We start from the raw sequence: 17,309 nt of genomic DNA, 5'->3' as shown, positions 1-17,309 counted from the left end.
TGTGGATATAATTCGCTTCTTGCTGAAGAATTGTCTTCCAGAGTCTGAGTTTTCATCTAAATCTGTATTTTTAAAAAAATTTTTGGAACCATTTTCCATTATGAATGTTTAATGTTAAACTTTCTTTTGTCACTTATTAATTCCAGACACTGAGTCCTCTTCCCTCACTGATTTTGAGGGAAATGATAGATTCTTCGAGGATCGTCCCTGTGGGTGCTCCCCTTTAGGTGTTTTGACACCCTGCGCTTGTAATCGGAGATTTGTGGTAGCAGTGCCCAGTTGGGCCACGCACGCGCTGTAGTTGTCTCATGCTGCTCCGAGCAGTTACACAGAAGTGCGCAGCCAACTGTCCCTCAGTTTCTTCTCTACTGCCTTTGGCTTGAGTTGGCGCAGTCAGCAGTGCCTTCTCCTACATCAGATAAGATTTATAATAAATAGTTCATAGTGATAGTGTAAGCTTAGTTGTAGTTAGTTTTCCGTATCACTTGCCTTACTCTAACCTCTTTAAAAATTTAAAAAAAAAAAAAAAATCCCTTTACCTTTCCTATCTACTGCTGCCTCTCTGGCAGGTGTGCAGCCTTAGCCTCAAACAGGGTTTACTATTATTTTTTATTTCTCTAAGAGACTGACTCCCGCAAAAATGGCCAGCTCACCTGACTTGCAGACTCTCTGTATTGGTCTTTGATGGTCATGCTCAGGGTATCCGCTGCCTTGGCGAGACACATTTCTGCAGTGTAGGCACTTTTGAGTAAACTGACAGCTAGGACAAGAAAAGCCAGGGATCTCCAATTGAAGCTTCTTATGATGGAGAAATCCCTCAGGCCAACCTCCGACCCTGCTTCCAGGTCACCCCCTGGCTAATGGTCACCAGTCTCTGACATGGGCTCCACTTCAACAATGGCTGCCAAGTAGCCTACCCCTAGAAAGGCTACCAAAAAGCAGTTGCAGACATCTCTGCACTGAGAATTTTCTAAAAGAAAGCGATCCCCAACTGAAAAATTTGCCCTGGTATCAACGGCACTGAGCGTGCCAGAACATGAGGCACCTGGAACATCTGGCACCACGAGTTCCTGAAGAGCTAAAGACCCTATGAGGCTAGCTAAAATGGAGGCTTACGCATTAAAATGAAACATAACAGCACCTATGGAACTGAAGAAGATCTCTGCACCAAGCGGTACAGTGGCGTTGCCTGCTGTTCCTCTGCTGCACTGCTCTAAATCCTCAGCACTGGCAGCTTCAACTCATGCTCCCGGGCTGTCCACCATGCCGTCTCCAGCACCGAGACTCAAGGTTTTCCACAGCAATTCATGAGGCATGCGGACCAGACAGTGATCTCAATCTCCTCTACTCTGTACCGAGGGTACTCCATCCAGATTGGTACCAAGCCAGCTGACTAATCCCTGCAGATATGCCACCCCATCTCCAGTGAAGAGGAAGAAGAGGACGAGGCAGTAATATATACTCCTTGCCACTCCTCACCCAAGCTTTGACCATTTCATCACCGACCATCTGCAGATACAGGAGGATGATATGGTCACCCATAGGCACCCCCTCCCCCATACCATTCCCACCTAACTGGTCATACTGGGATCCCTGAGCAGTGTATAGGATCCAGTTGCAGGCCCCTAGCCTGCCTAGGTCCAGAACAGCCTTGTTACCCTTCAACTGTCCAGGCACCCTCAGAAACACAAGAGGAAGACACTGAGGAACCTGAGGACACAGCCAAACATGACACTTCACCACCTACTCCGCTCTCATCTTTGTCACCAGATGAAACCATAATGCCACCACCCCTCACCACAGGGGATGATTTCAAATCCTTTCAGAACCTCTTCAAAAGGGTTGCTGAATCCCTGGTCATTTCGTTGGCTCAGCTACCAGAAGCGCAACACAATCTCTCAAACATACTCCAGGCATCCCCATCAGCAAAGATAGCTCTGCCAATTAGTGATGCAGTCACGGAGCCTGCAAAAATAATCTGGCAAACACCTGCTACCGCACCACCCACATGTAAAAGATCTGGCAAAAAATATTATGTGCCAGCAAAAGGGGCTGAGTTCCTATTTACACACCCTGCACCAAACTCCCTTGTAGTGGAGGCAGCCAACCAAAGGGGCAAACAACGCCAGTCTCGAATGACCCCATACAATAAGGACTGGAACAGGCTAGACCTTTTCGGGTGGAAAGCTTATTCCTCAGCTACACTTCAGTTCCGCATAGCCAACTATGCTGCTCTAACCAAATACACACAATCTGTTCTCCAAAAGGTCAACTTTTATTGAAAATTTACAAGATGACAAAAAAGAACAGTAGAATGCAAACATTTCTGAAGGGGGTCTCATTGCCAGGAGGGCCCTCCAGACCTCCTTGACTCAGCAGACACAGCAGCACGATCCATTGTGACATCCGTGGTCATGCAGCATGCATCATGGCTCCACCTCTCCAGGCTCCCAAGGGAGGTCCAGACAACGGTTGAGGATTTACCCTTTGAGGGGCAGAAATTATTTGCAGACAAAACCGATGTTTCGTTACACACCCTAAAAGACTCAAGGGCGACCTTAAAAACCCTTGGCATTTACGTACTGTGACAAAGCTCCGAGCCTGTATTGGTGGGTCCCGTGCTTCCAGGTGGATTCAGTGGCTTCAGAAGCTCACTAACACACTCAATATGACCTTCCTTTCCCAGTATAGCAGCAAAGGTCACAGCTTATTGAGCTACTTTTCATCACAGGCCAGCATGGAAGGTGGAATACCCACAGTCTCTGTTGTTCCTTAGAGCTCAGTAGGTTCAGTTTGGTCTCTTGCCTGAACCAAAGTCTACAGAGATTCCCCTTGAGAGGGGAAGTAGAGTGAGGGGGAAGGGGGAAACCCGGGCCTGCCCTCTACTCGGGGTTCCAGCCCAGGGACCCTAATGGTAGCAGCTGTTGGTGGCTTTTCCCTTCACCGATGATGCTGCTTTGGTTCCCTGGGCCGCTTCTCCATGGTCGCCTTTTCCCAAGCTTCACCCTTACCTCAGGATTCAGCAATGCTCCCTCTCCTTCAGCTCCCTTCACCTGGGCTTCTCAAGAGAACTGGAAAGGAGAGCTTTTAAGCAGTATGAGTAGGACCTTAATTGGTTCCAGCTGTCTCCATTAACCTAATGGCCTTAACTGACCCTTTGCCAGTTAATTGAGGTCAGGTGCTGGTATTAGCCTAACTACCTTAACTGGTTAATTTGGTGACAGGCGTCTTGATTGGCCTGGAGTAGCCTTTGTTTGGCTATCCAGGGGACAGGGATCTACTCATTCTGAGGCTGATATACCTCCCTTCCACTACTCTCTTATATCCTTCTGGTCTGAGTCTGTCACAGTACCTGAAAATAAAAAGAAACAAGGCAGGTTTTACAATCAGAGATTCCGGTCTATGCCATACTCTCACCCCTAAGACAATATGACCAACGGCATAAACAAAGACAGAACAGACATCAGCAGAACCAAGATCAGCCTTTGATATCGCAACAATCCACCTCTAAACAATCATGAACCAGAAATGGTGCCTCACCCATTTGGGGACCGTCTGTCACTATAATACCCAGTCTGGAACACCATCACGACAGACAATGGGTTTTAGAGATTATCCAGAAGGGCTACTCCATCCCCTTTATTTCTATCCCACCTATCCACCTCCCTTCCCCCATCCCTTTCTCATGAGCACCTGTTACAACAGAAAATAAACCTGATTTGTACAATTAGGTGCCGTGGAACCCGTACCATCACAACACAGGGAGAGATTTTTATTCACATTACTTTTTAACTCCGAAAAAGACCAGCGGGTGGAGACCCAGTCTGGATTTACAAAAAACTCAAATTCATGAGAGCACAACAAAATGGTGAATCTAATCGCAATAATTCCGGCATTAGAGAATGAAGATTGGCTCTCGGTTCTCAACCTTCAGGATGCTTATTTTCATATTACCATCCACCTGTCATACGGAATATTCCTGAGGTTCAACATAGGGAAACAACATTTCCAATACAGAGTGCTACCCTTCGGCCCATCCACTGCCCAAAGGGTTTTTTTCCAAGGTTTTCACTGTCGTTGCAGCTCACCTGTGCCGACATGGAGTATGATATTTCCATACTTAGATGACTGCCTCATAGAGGCACCAACACAGCAAGAAGCAATAAATGCCACGCAGAGCATGATAACCCTTTTCACAAATCTAGGGTTGCAAATAAATGTGCAAAAATCCATACTGGTTCCTGCCAAAAGTTGGAATTCATAGGACTCTGTCTTGACTGTCTAACAGCAATGCTAATCCAACAATGCTTCCTCACCCTAGTCAACATAACTTCAACAGTGAGGGACAGTCCACAAACATCCTCCAGAACATGTTTACAACTCTTGGGGCACGTGTGGGTGGACAACAGTGTTTGTTTGTCAGGCATACCAGACTCCACATGAGATGCTTGCAGGCCTGGCTTCAAACACTGTATATTCCGTACAGACACCCTCTTAACAGATGCCTCACTATGCCATGCAGAGTAAAAGACTCGTTAACATGGTGATACAACCAGAGAACATCTGCTCAGGAGTCCCTTTCCATCAAAGAACTCCAACCATGACAGTCCCCACAGACGCTTCCCTAATAGGTTGGGGGACACATCTACTCAACAATACTGTAGAAGGCTGCTGGTCCCCTGCAGAGTCCAACCTGCACATAAACTTACTGGAGCTAAGGGCAGTCCAAAATGTATGTGAGTACTTTCTCCTTCTAATCAAGAACAATACAATCAAGATCCTCACAGACAATATAGAGCATGCATGTTTTATATAAACCACCACAGAGGAGCACGATTATACTCCCTATATACAGAGGCAATACGCCCTTGGAATTGGTGCATCACCAACAACGTAGAGATATCTGCATCCTATCTGCCAGGATGTCAGACTACAACGGCAGATGTACTAAGCAGGGATTTCTCGCAAACCCACGAGTGGGAGATGGATCCTGGAATTCTCAAATCCATATTCAAACTATGGGGGTTCCCTACCATAGATCTATTTGCAACAGCTCAGAATGCCAAATGCCCACAACATTGCTCCAGAGTGGGATTGGGACACCACTCCCTAGGCGACACTCTCCTCAAAATGGGAGGCACCACTGATGTATGCATTTCTTTTGACCCCACTCCTAAACTGAGTCATTCACAAGATCAAGCAGGACAAATCCAGGGTCATTCCCATAGCACCCACATGGCCCAGACAAATGTGGTTCCCATACTTGTGCTAGATGGCAGTGAAACCGCCTCGAATCCTTCCCCTAGTACCTCACCGTCTATCACAAGATGCGGGATGAGTCCGTCACCCGAACCCCAACCTTAAAGCCTGGTTACTCCATGGCTGATGGAGGTCAAGATGGCCTGTTCTGAGGAAGTAAAAGCTATATTACTGAACAGTGGGAGACTTATGGATATATGTGTTTCCTGTACTTAAGTGAAAACAATTCTGCATCTGGTGCCCAGATAAACAGATCTTGCCACAATCGTCCCCCCCACTGAGGATCCTGACTGTATACTAGGACTTAAAAAATCGGGGCTATCCACAAGCTCCATCAGAGTATGCTTGGCTGCTATTACCTCCTTCCACAACAAGGTGGATGGGGTCACTATATTTGCTCACCCAACAATTAAATGCTTCCTTAAAGGCATTCAAAACACTTATCTCACAATAAGAAACTACACCTATGTGGGACCTCAGCCTTGTTCTGTGTGGACTCATGGGAAAGCCGTTTGAACCCCTTGCAAAATTTGTTCTTCGTTGCACTTATCCATGAAGGTGGCTTTCCTGGTTGCCATCACATCTACCAGACAGGTGGGAGAATTAGGTGCCCTAATGGCACACCCACCGTATATGACATTCTTTAAAGATAAAGTAATCCTATGTCCGCATCCTAAATTCATTCCCAAAGTTGCCTCCCCCTTTCATTTAAACCAATCCATTTACTTACCTGTATTTTTTCCTAAACCACATGTGGACGGGAAGGAGGCCTTACTCTGCACATTGGATGTTTGCAGAGCATTCGCGTTCTACGTAGAAAGAACAAAAACATATGGAAACAAATTAGCTAGATGATTTTCTACAACAGAATGCTTGTTGGGTCAAACCATCTCAAAACAGGGACTATCCAAATGGATAGCAAGATGTATCCATTTGTGCTACCAAAACAACGATCTACAACCTCCACTGGGAGTTCTCTCACACTCCACCAGGGCACTAGCAGAATCTGTGGCCTATCACTGACATTCGCAGAGCAGCTACCTGGGCATCAGTCCATACTTTCACTAAACACTATGCCTTAAATTCTAAGGCTTAGAACAACAATCAGTATCAGATGCTCACTTTGGACTTACAGTGTTATCCAGTCAGTAGACTAACTCCAAAGCCCCTCCCCTCCACTCAGGGGCACTGCTTAACAATCACGTAAAGTGGAGCACCCACCGGGACACTCCTTGAGGAAGACACCTTGTGCAGTAACTGAGGTTCTTTGAGATGCTTGTCCCTCTGGGTGCTCCACTATCCTCCCTCCTCCCCTCTACTTCAAAGTTTCAGGCCAATTGTCTCAGGTAGAGAAGGAACCGGGACAGTTGGCTGCACACCACTATGTAACCGCTCAGAGCAGCGCAAGACAGTCATGGCGCATGTGTGGCCCAACCGGGCACTACTACCACAAACCTTAGATTACAAGTGCAGGGCATCAAGCACCTAAAGTGGAGCACCCATAGGGACAGCCATCTCGAAGAACCTCCGTTACTGCACAAGGTGAGTAACCGTCTCTTCCTGAGGAAAAAGTTTAATTTAAAATAGAACATTTTTAATCTTTCTAAAGTTTCCTTTTTTAAAGACTATTGATTGTCAAAATTCTTGCAGGATAAGGTTCTTGCTGTTCTAGGTCCTCCCCACAAATCAGTTATTTGTTCTCTTGAGGTTACGTTCTGGTCGGATACTCTCTAACCTCATAGACTGAAGACTGAGAATATACCTACGCGACCTGTGCTACGCTGGTACAGCTGCAGCTATGACGTAGCACTGTAGTGTAGGTACTTCCTACATTGACAGAGGGGTTTTTTCATTAATGTGGTTAATCAACCTCTGAGAAGCAGTAGGTAGGCCAGTGGAAGAGTTCTACTCTGATGGTTAGATCGACCTAACTATGGCTCTCAGGATGTGATATTTTTCACAGCCGTTGGTGGCGTAGCTAGGTTGATCTTGGTTTTTAAGTATAGACCAGGCCTAAAACTCTGACATCAAGTGCTTTGTCGGACAATAAAACTTTGTTTTTAAGACTTAAAAAATTACTTCTATTTGCATTGAATGTTTATCTGAAATTCTGAAGTGGCATATCTTCTCCCTAAGATAACTGTTGGTTTTTTTAATTGTTTAGGGTGCGCCAGTTTATAGAAATGGTGAATGGTACAGACAGTGAAGTGCGGTGTCTGGGAGGCCATAGTCCAAAATCACAAGACAGTTACCCTGTAAGCCCTCGATCATTCAATAGTCCTAGCATGAGCCCCAGCCATGGAATGAATATTCACAGTTTAGCAACAAGCAAAGGAAGCAGCACACACTTTTCTGGTGAGTCAAACTAGGGTTTTGACCCACACTATACTGAGTTCTTTCTTCAATTCTGAATGTCAAGACAAAATAACAGATCTGTCAGATTTGCATATTAATGATGTGTTTTCCTAGTTTAACCTACTGAATTAGTTATCCAAAGGGAAGTTTGTACTGGTCAATCGGCTGCTTTTGGTGATGTCAGTCGTTTGCCAACTGGAAATAGTGCATAGCTGGGGTCCAGTCCTCAAAGTATAAATCCAGCTAGGTGAAAGTAAAGGCTTGGGCAACCAGCTAATCCCGTGGTGTACGTCACTTGAGGACTGGTTCCAAATATTTTGGGAAGTCTTTTGTGTAGTAGTGTGGTTTTTGGCACCTAGTATGCGGTTGGCTGCTTGGAGGTGATTCTAGGGTGGGACTCCCAAATGGCACTGCTTTTCCCTTGGCAGGGGAGCCATTGTATTCCACCTCCCCCACACTGCCTCATTTGATCTGCTGACATGACCAGAAGCTACCATCTCCTTCAGCCTAGGAATGAGTATGGGACATAGGGCATAGAGAATGACTGGTAAGGAGTCCCAGAGCAGTGCTGTGCTGGTATGGGGGGGTTGGTGGTCAGCAGGTCAGTTTCTGATTTTCTGCTGACCTCCAAACTTCAATTGAAGCTGCTCAGCTCTACTGAGAGTGGTCAGGCTGTCTTAAGCAGATCTTTATCTTAAAAGACAGACTTGAATGTTTCAAGGCTTCCAGTTCAGTTTAAGTAATATTAAATATTTGGGGGAAGGACCAGCTTTCAAAGTGCAAGCTGGTTGGACAGAGGGTGAGACTGGGCACTGTGAAAGTAAGTGGAAGTTTTGTATGTCTTCACTGAACCCAGTCCTCTTTCAGCAGTAGTTGGTGTCCCTCTGTCCACTTTCAGTTCAATTCTTTTATAAAATCTAAATTGGGGCCAACTTCTTGTCTTCAGTCTACTTTTCCCTAAGTAGAAAGTGAGAGTTAAGTGGCCAGTGGGGGGGACACTGCTGCTGGAAAGGCAACTGCTGTCGTGGGAATAGAGAAGGGACCAAAGAACTTATGAAAAGTTAAACGTGTAGCCATTATAATATTTAAATAGAAGGTATTTATAACTTGTATCCTGTTTCTCTATCTTCAACTTTGAAAGTTTAGTAGGATGTGATGCAGAAAATCTCTCACCCCCAAAACGCTTGACTTTCTATTGTTTTGAAGATAAAGAATCTATGCCAAGTTGTATATTAGTAGTAGCTGATAGATTTATTGGATGGCCGATTGAAAGTGCTTGTGATCTATTGCTACAGTAGAATATATAGAACTCCCATTTTCAGGGCTTGATAAAATAAAGTATCAAATTAGTACACGTTGAATGTGTCTGCTTTTAAATTACAGCTTTCCTCAATTAAATATTACCAGGGAGGGATGAGGTGTTAGCAGGAAAGAGTAGTACACCAAGCTGGAGTAATGTTTAACCAAATGTTCTGCGGTTTAGCAAAGTGTAATTCTCCATCAAATTTTGATCCTCATTAATCCTTTGTTTAGTTGATAATATTGAATATACCTTCAAATTACTGAATTTACATATGAAAAATAACATAATGTTATTATACAAAGCCAATTAAGATAAAGTGTAGTCATTAAAAATCAAGGCTGACTCTAGCCCAGTCAGGATTTTCAGATACTTTCTGAATGGTATATTCCAAGTAAAAGGTCTGTAGTTCCTCTGGCTTGTGTATTTCACTGGGAACATTCGCTAGTGAACTGAAAATCTGATATAAAAACTGCTGTTAATGTTTGTTAATTAATTTTATTACCTGGCTTTTTTTTTTACTGTGAAAGCCTTAAATCTGTTTCAAAGGCTTGAGGAGTGGAAGCTAGGTATGTGGAATTACTTGATAAATCTACTGTACATGAACAAATCAGTCTTATGCTTATTTCAGTAATGTGTACGTAAAATCACAATTTGTAACTGACTGAAAATACCAAAATATTATTTTGTTTAGGTTTTGAAAGTAGTTGCAGTAATGGAGTAATACCAAACAAAGCGCATCAGTCTTACTGCCATATTAAACACCAGTCCACAAGTTTGAATGTACCTGAACTCAACAATATAAATGTATCAAGATCACAGCAAGTGAACAGCTACACCAGGTGAGTAATCTCCCAAACAGATGTCTGATCCACCGTGATGCTAGTTTTTGTCATAAACATCTTTATTTTGCACTGCAGAGAGCGCAATTTTTATATGGATTTTTAGGACCCAGGCACAGCATGTGGTTTTTGAAGTCACTGATAGTTCATAAAATGGGATGGGGTGAGGCAGTTGGAATTATTTTCTCATATTTTTCATTAACTGTATTGTACTGAGTCTTGAAGGTGAAAGTATAATAGTACACATATATTGTTCTGTTAAATTATTTGTGACATTTAGAGACATCAGATTTTATTCTCCTACCAGCTTCTTCAGGTTGTCAAACTTCTCCCTTCATCTTCTGGTCTGGTGCTTAGTCAAAATCATTTCTGAGGACTTCAGTGACAAACATATTCACTGCTTTTTATTTTATGCAGATAAAATTGAGTGAACTGTGGATTCTCATGTATGTATGTAACCACAATGGTTTGCTGTAAGCACTAGATGTGTGCAATCCTTTGCTTTTAATGGGTTTGCGTATGTCAGAGGTGGTAATTCTAAAATGATAGATAGCATAGGTATAACTGAGCCGAATTTGGCCTGTAGAATGTTTGTTGCTGGTGCTGGGTGAGATGGACAGAACCAGACTTGAGTGCAGGAAGAGTTAACAGACCTAGCAGGTGGAGGGGAAGCGTTTACTTTTAAAACTGTCTGTGATAAACCATTATGACGACAAATATGGAAATACTACTTCGAGTGCTTGCATATGTCCATTTCACATTAGGTGTGTGCGTGTCTTGTGTATGGTTGCCAGAAATTTTTCCCTTCAGGGGTACCTGTCAGGTCAGCTCTAGCGCCCTTGTTGTACCAATAAAATAAAAACCAGCAGGATCTTATTAAAGGGAAAAAGGCAAAATACCACATTTATTGTGAATACAGAAAGAATCATAGTAAGCAGTTAGTTATAGCTATAACATTCCATTCAATCTCATATTTATTCACACATTCATTCATACAAACACACACACACACATACACACCCACACACACAGGTTCTGCAAGGTTGTTGTTATAGTTACCAGCCTTAGAGTTGCTCATGCCAAGCCACTGGCCAGGTGGCCTGGACATGAGGAGGGAGCAGGGCCTTGTCAGATGCTCATCTGATGCTCCTGGAAGTTGGTTTGCAGAATCAGACCCCAAAGTTCTCACTTTTTAGAGTCCATTTTTATAGGAATTTCTTCCTATGCCAGTCTATGGGAATTGCTTCATCATGCTGTTGCTGAATCAATCAGCAGATAGCACATTCCTGACGGCTCCAAGATGTTATCTTGTTCTTTGGTTCTCCCATCCTTGAGGCTGTTGGGTGGATTCCAGTCTGCCCTCCGGGGGGGGGTCGTCTGGTTATTTCCACTTGACGCCTTCTTCAGCCGATGGACACTGGATTCTTAGGCTGGCACCTCCCTGATCATTCAGTTATTATCCACACCAAGCATCCATCCACATACATCCTCTATCTCTATTTTAATGACAATTGTTAATACAACAAAAGGGTGGGGAGTCTCTGGGTGCTGTTTCTGTTGTTAGAGTATTGTTTTGAGTCTCTCTCTCTGTGAATTGCTTTGAGAACAGACTCTGTCTTAGAATGTACTAACACAGTTAGCAGCTTGCAAGTTTCACACATAGAGGGAGAGAAACAGTACCAAAAACCAAGAGACCTCTTAATTAGTAATACCCTGGAATTTAAACTCTGGGGAATCAAACTCATTTGTGATTTTAATACAGAACTTCTTTAATATGATCCAACACCCTCTGGTGCTGCGCACTTATGGTGCAGTATAAGGGGTCTGGCCAACCCTGCACCCTCTCAATTCCTTCTTAACGCCCGTGACGGTCACTGGAACTGCTCCTCTTCTTTGGCAAGCTACATTCAGTGGTTCTCGTTTGTCACTCCAGCCTTCCTTTTTTCTTCTTCCCAGTAGTTATTTCTCAGTTTGGACTTCAGTTAATAGTTGTAAATAGTTAGTTGAACTCAATGCATTAGCATTGCTTCCTCTGCTCCTGGAGCTGGGCACGCCTTGGTCTCTGAGCTTCAAGCCCTGTGGCATGGCCATGCCTGAGAGCAGCCCACACTCCAGTTGTTTAAAGTGGTTGAGTGAGACTCGTATCCGGGATCGCTGTCGGATCTGCCACCAGTTCAAGTTGGTACGAAGAAAGACTGGGAGGCCAGGTTAAAATACATCCTGATGGAGGCAGCACTCAGACCCTCCTTGGAGTTGAGCCAGACCGACTAGCATCGAGAACCTCAGCATCGATACAGAGTGCTCTCTGCCTGCTGTAAGGGACTCTCAGCACCATTTCCCATCACTAGTGCCGAGAAAGAAAGGTAAGAAGCAGCTGGGTAACAGGGTGTTCCCTAGCTCTAAAAAAGGCAAAGCAAGTGAGACTCCACTGCTCTTCCCCTGAGTCTGGCCATTCCGCTGTCCCCACTTGACAGACAGTACTGTCAACTGCGTCCAATTTGCAGGCTCAGAGTCCAGTTCAGGATCAGCCGTCAGCACCAGAGGGACAGCATGGTACCAGCAAGATAGTGGTGCCGTCCACTCTGGAGGCATTCATTGTGGCCAGAGACTTACTGGTGCTGTCAGTACTGCCATCACCAGCCATCCAAGAGTTGACATCCTCTGTACTGGCAAGTAGAAGGGAGCATGTTGACTTGAACTCCCGTTCAGTACTGCGGCCATCAATACTGTCTAGAGCAAGGATTGCAAATTCAAATCACCATAAAGGCCACGTGAGGACTAGTACATTGGCCCGAGAGTCGCATCACTGACACCTTTTTCATACAAAGATACAAAAGCCCATGCCTCTGCCCCCGGCTCTGCCCCACTCCACCCCTTCCATGAGGCCCCACCCCTCTCTCGCCTCTTCCCACCCCTTCCCTGCGCCCATTCCCGCTCCTCCCCCCTCCCTCCTAAAAAGTCCTAAGCACTGCCAAACAGCTGTTTGGCAGTGGGAAGCACTGGGAGGGAGGCAGAGGAGTGGGGAGGCGGCATGCTCAGAAGAGTGGAGGCAGGGGAGCAGTGGGTGAGAGGAGCTATGGTGGAGTCGTGCATCCAGCCGAGAAATCCATACTCGTATTTTCACACCCTCCCCAAATCCTATATGATGGGGGATCCCAGTGTGGGGGTACCTCTGAGTGCATGGCCCAGTGGGCACTGGCCTATGGAAATGCAGTGGCCATTCTGGAACTTGTGGGGCTCCCCCCACTGCGGTGACAGGCTCCCTCTCTTGATGCTCTTACTCAATGGTTTCTGAGAGAAGGGCTCCTCCATCTCACTGAGCGGCACCCAACACAGACTCCGGCACCAACATTCAGGACCTGCACCTGCGAGATCCATGTGGTGCAGAAGAAGAAGCGGAGGAACCCATGCTGGTGCAGGCCGCCGCCTCCTCCCCAAATGAGATGGTGTCAGGGCCAAGCATGTCAACTCTCCCTCCCCCTCCACCCTGGGTTGCTTCGAACCTATGACTGGAAGTGGAGGTAGTAAGAGTTCTCCCACAGCCTAGTAGACATCTTGGCCACGGTGGCCCTGTCAAAGTTGGCGCTTCCTCTCAGTGAGGCCATTATGGGTCCAATTAAAACCCTTTGGTAAACCCCATCCTCTCTGGTCCCCCACTTTGAAGAGGGCAGAAAAGAAGTACTTTGCCCCTGCCCAAGGTTATGACTACTTGTAACCTCCCCCCAGGGTCCCTGGTGGTGTTGGCAGCCAACAAAAGGGACAGGCAGGGACTGTAAGGAGCAACCCCCAAGGCAAGACTCCCCCTCCCACCACCACCCCCCCCCAAAAAAAAACCCCGAAACAAAACCTAGACCTTTCCTGTAGAAAAGCTTATTCTACTAGCGGTTTACGGCTTCGCATCTCCAACCATCAGGCATTGCTAGGGAAATGCAACTTTAATGTCTGGGACTCAGTATCAAAATTTAAGGACTTGCTCCCTCAAGAATCTAGGCAGGAGTTCTCTGCTCTGATGGAAGAAGGGAAGACAATAGCCAGGGCTTCCTTCCAAGCTTCCCTGGATGCAGCAGCCAGATCTATGGCCTCTGTAACAGCCATGTGAAAGTGCTCTTGGCTACAGTCCTCTGGCCTACCTGTGGAGGTCCAGCAATCCCTTCAGGGCCTTCTGTTTGAAGGGTCCTCACTCTTCTCAGAACCAACAGATATGAAGCTCCATGTCCGGAAGGACTCCAGAGCGACCCTGAAGTCCCTGAGTCTCTCTGCCATGGTGCCTTTCGAGGAAATATTTCAGGCCTTAACAGCTCACCCATTTCTCAGCTCTACCACCCTATCTGGATCTGCACAAGAAGCAAAATAGAGGCATTTTAGACCTGTGCTGCCTCAACAGCTGTCTCAAAAAGCTAAAAGTTCCGCATGGTCTCCCTGGCCTCCATCGTTCCCTCCCTGGATCTCAGGGACTGGTACACCATCCTCCATTTGACAGACAGCTATTTTCATTGCTTGATTTTCTGAGGGCACAGAAGTTTTCTCAGATTTGTTGTGAATCAGACCCATGACCAGTTCGCTGTTCTCCCATCTGGCCTGTTGGCAGCCACACAGGTCTTCGTGAAATGCATGGCAGTAGTTGCTGCCTTTGTAAGAAAGCGAGGGGTGCAAATTTACCTGTACCTCGATGACTGGCTGATCAAAGGCCAGTCCAAGGCGCAGGGGAAGAACAATATCCACCTCATTCAGGCAACCTTTCAAACACTGGGTCTATTGATAAAGTATCAGACGTCAAACCTCATCTCGGTACAGAGAATAGAGTTCATCGGAGCGGTGCTCAATTCTACCCAAGCCAGGGCCTTCCTCCCAGAAGCCCACTTCCTGATGATGGCGTCACTGATATTGCGCTCCAAGGCCCACCCTGAGGCAGAAATGTGTGACAGACTTTTAAGTTACATGGCCTCGTGCACGTATGTAGTTCAGCATGCAAGACTGAGCCTCAGACCCCTTCAAGCTCGGCTGGCCTTGATGTACTTGCCGAACTGCCATCATTTGGACTTGGTGCTCTGAGTGCCCACTCTAGTCTTTGCTTCCCTCAACTGCTAGAGGGATCCTTGGTTGGTGGGCTCAGGCATTCCCTTTGCCAGGCCCCAGCCCTCGATATCTCTGGTCTACAGATGCTTCAGAGTTAGGCTGGGGGTCTCATTTAGGGGACCTCAGGACTCAACGTCTGTGGTCCTTGGAAGAGCTCTCTATACATATAAATGTCAGAGAGCCCAGAGTGGCCTGTCTAGCATGTCAGGTGTTCTTTCCCACATTGCAAACGAGGACATGAGGGTACTTACGGACAACACAGCAGCCGCGTTCTACATCAACAGACAGGCAGGGGCTCACTCTTTCCCCTGTCAGGAGACTATTCACTTGTTTTGCATAAAGCACTTGATCCACTGCAAAGGTTCTCAACTTCCAGGAACACAGAACGAGCTGGCAGATTAGCTCAGCGGGTCTTTCTTCACTCACCATGAGTGGTCCCTCTGTCCACACATAGCAAAGGTCATTTTACAGCGGTGGAGGACTCCCCTTGTAAATCTGTTCGCAACCAGGCAGAACAGAAAATGTCATCAGTTTTGTTCTCTGTGCGGCCACAGCCCAGGCTCACTCATGGATGCCTTCTTACTCCCTTGGGCAAAGCACCTGTTCTATGCCTTTCCCCCTGTGCACAAAGTCCTGCTGAAGGCCAAGTGGGACATAGCGAGGGTTATTCTTACAGCCCCAGCCTGACCACATGAACACTAGTTCGGTACACTGTTAGACCCATCAGTAGCGACTCTGATGCCGCTCCCTCCCTTCCCAGATCTGATGTCTCCGGGCTATGGTTGAATGCTCCACCCAAATCTCTGTGCCCTCCACCTAACAATATGGAAGCTCCAGGGTTAAACCGATCAGAGTGACATACCTTGCCAAGTGGAAGTGTTTTTCCATTTGGTCATCACAACAAGGCCTCTCGCCTGCTCAGTTGTCTCTTCAGATGATGCTGGAGTATCTGCTAGACCAGTGGTTCTCAAAGCCAGTCTGCCGCTTGTTCAGGGAAACCCCCTGGCGGGCCGAACCGGTTTGTTTACCTGCTGTGTCCGCAGGTTTGGCCGATCGCAGCTCTCACTGGCCGTGGTTCGCTGCTCCAGGCCAATGGGGGCTGCGGGACAGGTGGCCAGCACATCCCTTGGCCCGCGCCACTTCCCACAGCCCCCATTGGCCTGGAGCAGTGAACCGTGGCCAGTGGGAGCCGCAATTGGCTGAACCGGACATGGCAGGTAAACAAACCGGTCCAGCCCGCCAGGGGATTTCACTGAACAAGTGGCGGACCAGCTTTGAGAACTACTGTGCTAGACCTTGGTGTTTCAGATAAGCAATTTCATCGATTAAATTATATCTCTCAGCGATTTCTGCATTCCACCCTCTGGTGCATGTGCAATTGGTTTTCTCAAACAATGGCCATTCGTTTCTTCAAGGGCTTAGAAAGGCTATGGATGCAGATTCGGGAGCCCATTCCCCTTTGGGACTTAAACTTGGTCTTGTCGAAGTTCACAGGCCCTCCCTTCAAGCCCCTGGCGTCATGCTTCCCACTTGGAAGGTGACTTTTATGGTAGCAATTATCTTGGCCATGAGGGTCTGAGAGATCAGAGCCCTTTCATCAGAACCCCTGTACAAGGTCGTCTTTAAGGACAAGGTATAGTTCTGTCCTCACCCTGGGTTTTTTATGAAGGTAGTTTTGCAGTTTCACAGTAATCAGGCTATTTTCCTGACTGTTTTTTTCCCGAAACCACACGCCAATAAGGAGGAGCAGCGCCTCCACACGTACGATGTTAGGTGTGCCCTAGCATTCTGTATAGAAAGGACAATACCATTCTGTAGATCTACGCAGCTCTTTGTGGCAAGAGCAGGTAGAATGGAAGGCCTTCCCATTTTGGCTCATGGAATTTCATACTCGATCTTGTGCATTCGCTTGTGCTATGAGCAAGTGGGTGTCCCTCCACCAAACATTCTGACTGCCCATTCCACGAGGGCACAATATTCCTCAGCGGCATTCCTGGCCGAGGTGCCAGTCCAGGACATTTACAGAGCAGCAACCTGGTTGTTGGTGCATGCCTTTTCTTCCCACTACACCATCAACCAGCAAGCTAGGGATGACGCTGGTTTTGGTCGAGCTGCATTGCGATCTGCACGTCCATGAACTCTGAGCCCACCTCCTATGGTACTACTTGGGAGTCACCTAATGTGGAATGGACACGTGCAAGCACGCAAAGAAAAAACAGTTACTAATCTTTCTGTAACAGTTGTTGTTCAAGATGTGTTGCACGTGTCTGTTCCACGACCCACCCTCCTACTCCTCTGTCGGAGTTGGCCAGCAAGAAGGAACTGAGAGGATGCGGGGTTGGCCGGACCCCTTATACTGCACCATAAGCCCGCAGCACCAGAGGGCACAAGAGCTGACCAGACGGGTACCACTGAAGGAAAACATTTCTGGCGACTGTGCATGGGGCGTGCATACACCTAATGTGGAATGGACATGT

General features: G+C 46.7%; 1 protein-coding gene and 1 long non-coding RNA gene across 4 annotated transcripts in view; one reads left to right on the top strand and one right to left on the bottom strand.

Annotated features, from left to right (window-relative positions):
* Window positions 1-17,309, top strand: part of RANBP9 (RAN binding protein 9) — a 71,590-nt gene that overhangs the window by 45,828 nt on the left and 8,453 nt on the right. For all 3 annotated transcript variants that reach the window (XM_073331931.1, XM_073331932.1, XM_073331930.1), the window contains exons 9-10: window positions 7,424-7,614; window positions 9,609-9,756. In XM_073331931.1, the coding sequence (XP_073188032.1) occupies window positions 7,424-7,614; window positions 9,609-9,756 (339 nt within the window). The remainder of the gene's footprint in view (window positions 1-7,423; window positions 7,615-9,608; window positions 9,757-17,309) is intronic.
* Window positions 992-6,559, bottom strand: LOC140906958 (uncharacterized). Its single transcript, XR_012157313.1, has 3 exons — window positions 5,990-6,559; window positions 5,315-5,407; window positions 992-3,352 (listed from the first exon to the last, which is right to left on the bottom strand). It is a non-coding gene; the product is annotated as an uncharacterized lncRNA (long non-coding RNA).

The sequence above is a fragment of the Lepidochelys kempii genome, chromosome 2 (assembly GCF_965140265.1).
Source record: "Lepidochelys kempii isolate rLepKem1 chromosome 2, rLepKem1.hap2, whole genome shotgun sequence".
Taxonomy (NCBI): Eukaryota; Metazoa; Chordata; order Testudines; family Cheloniidae; genus Lepidochelys; species Lepidochelys kempii.
This window is presented reverse-complemented; position numbering and strand designations above follow the sequence as displayed.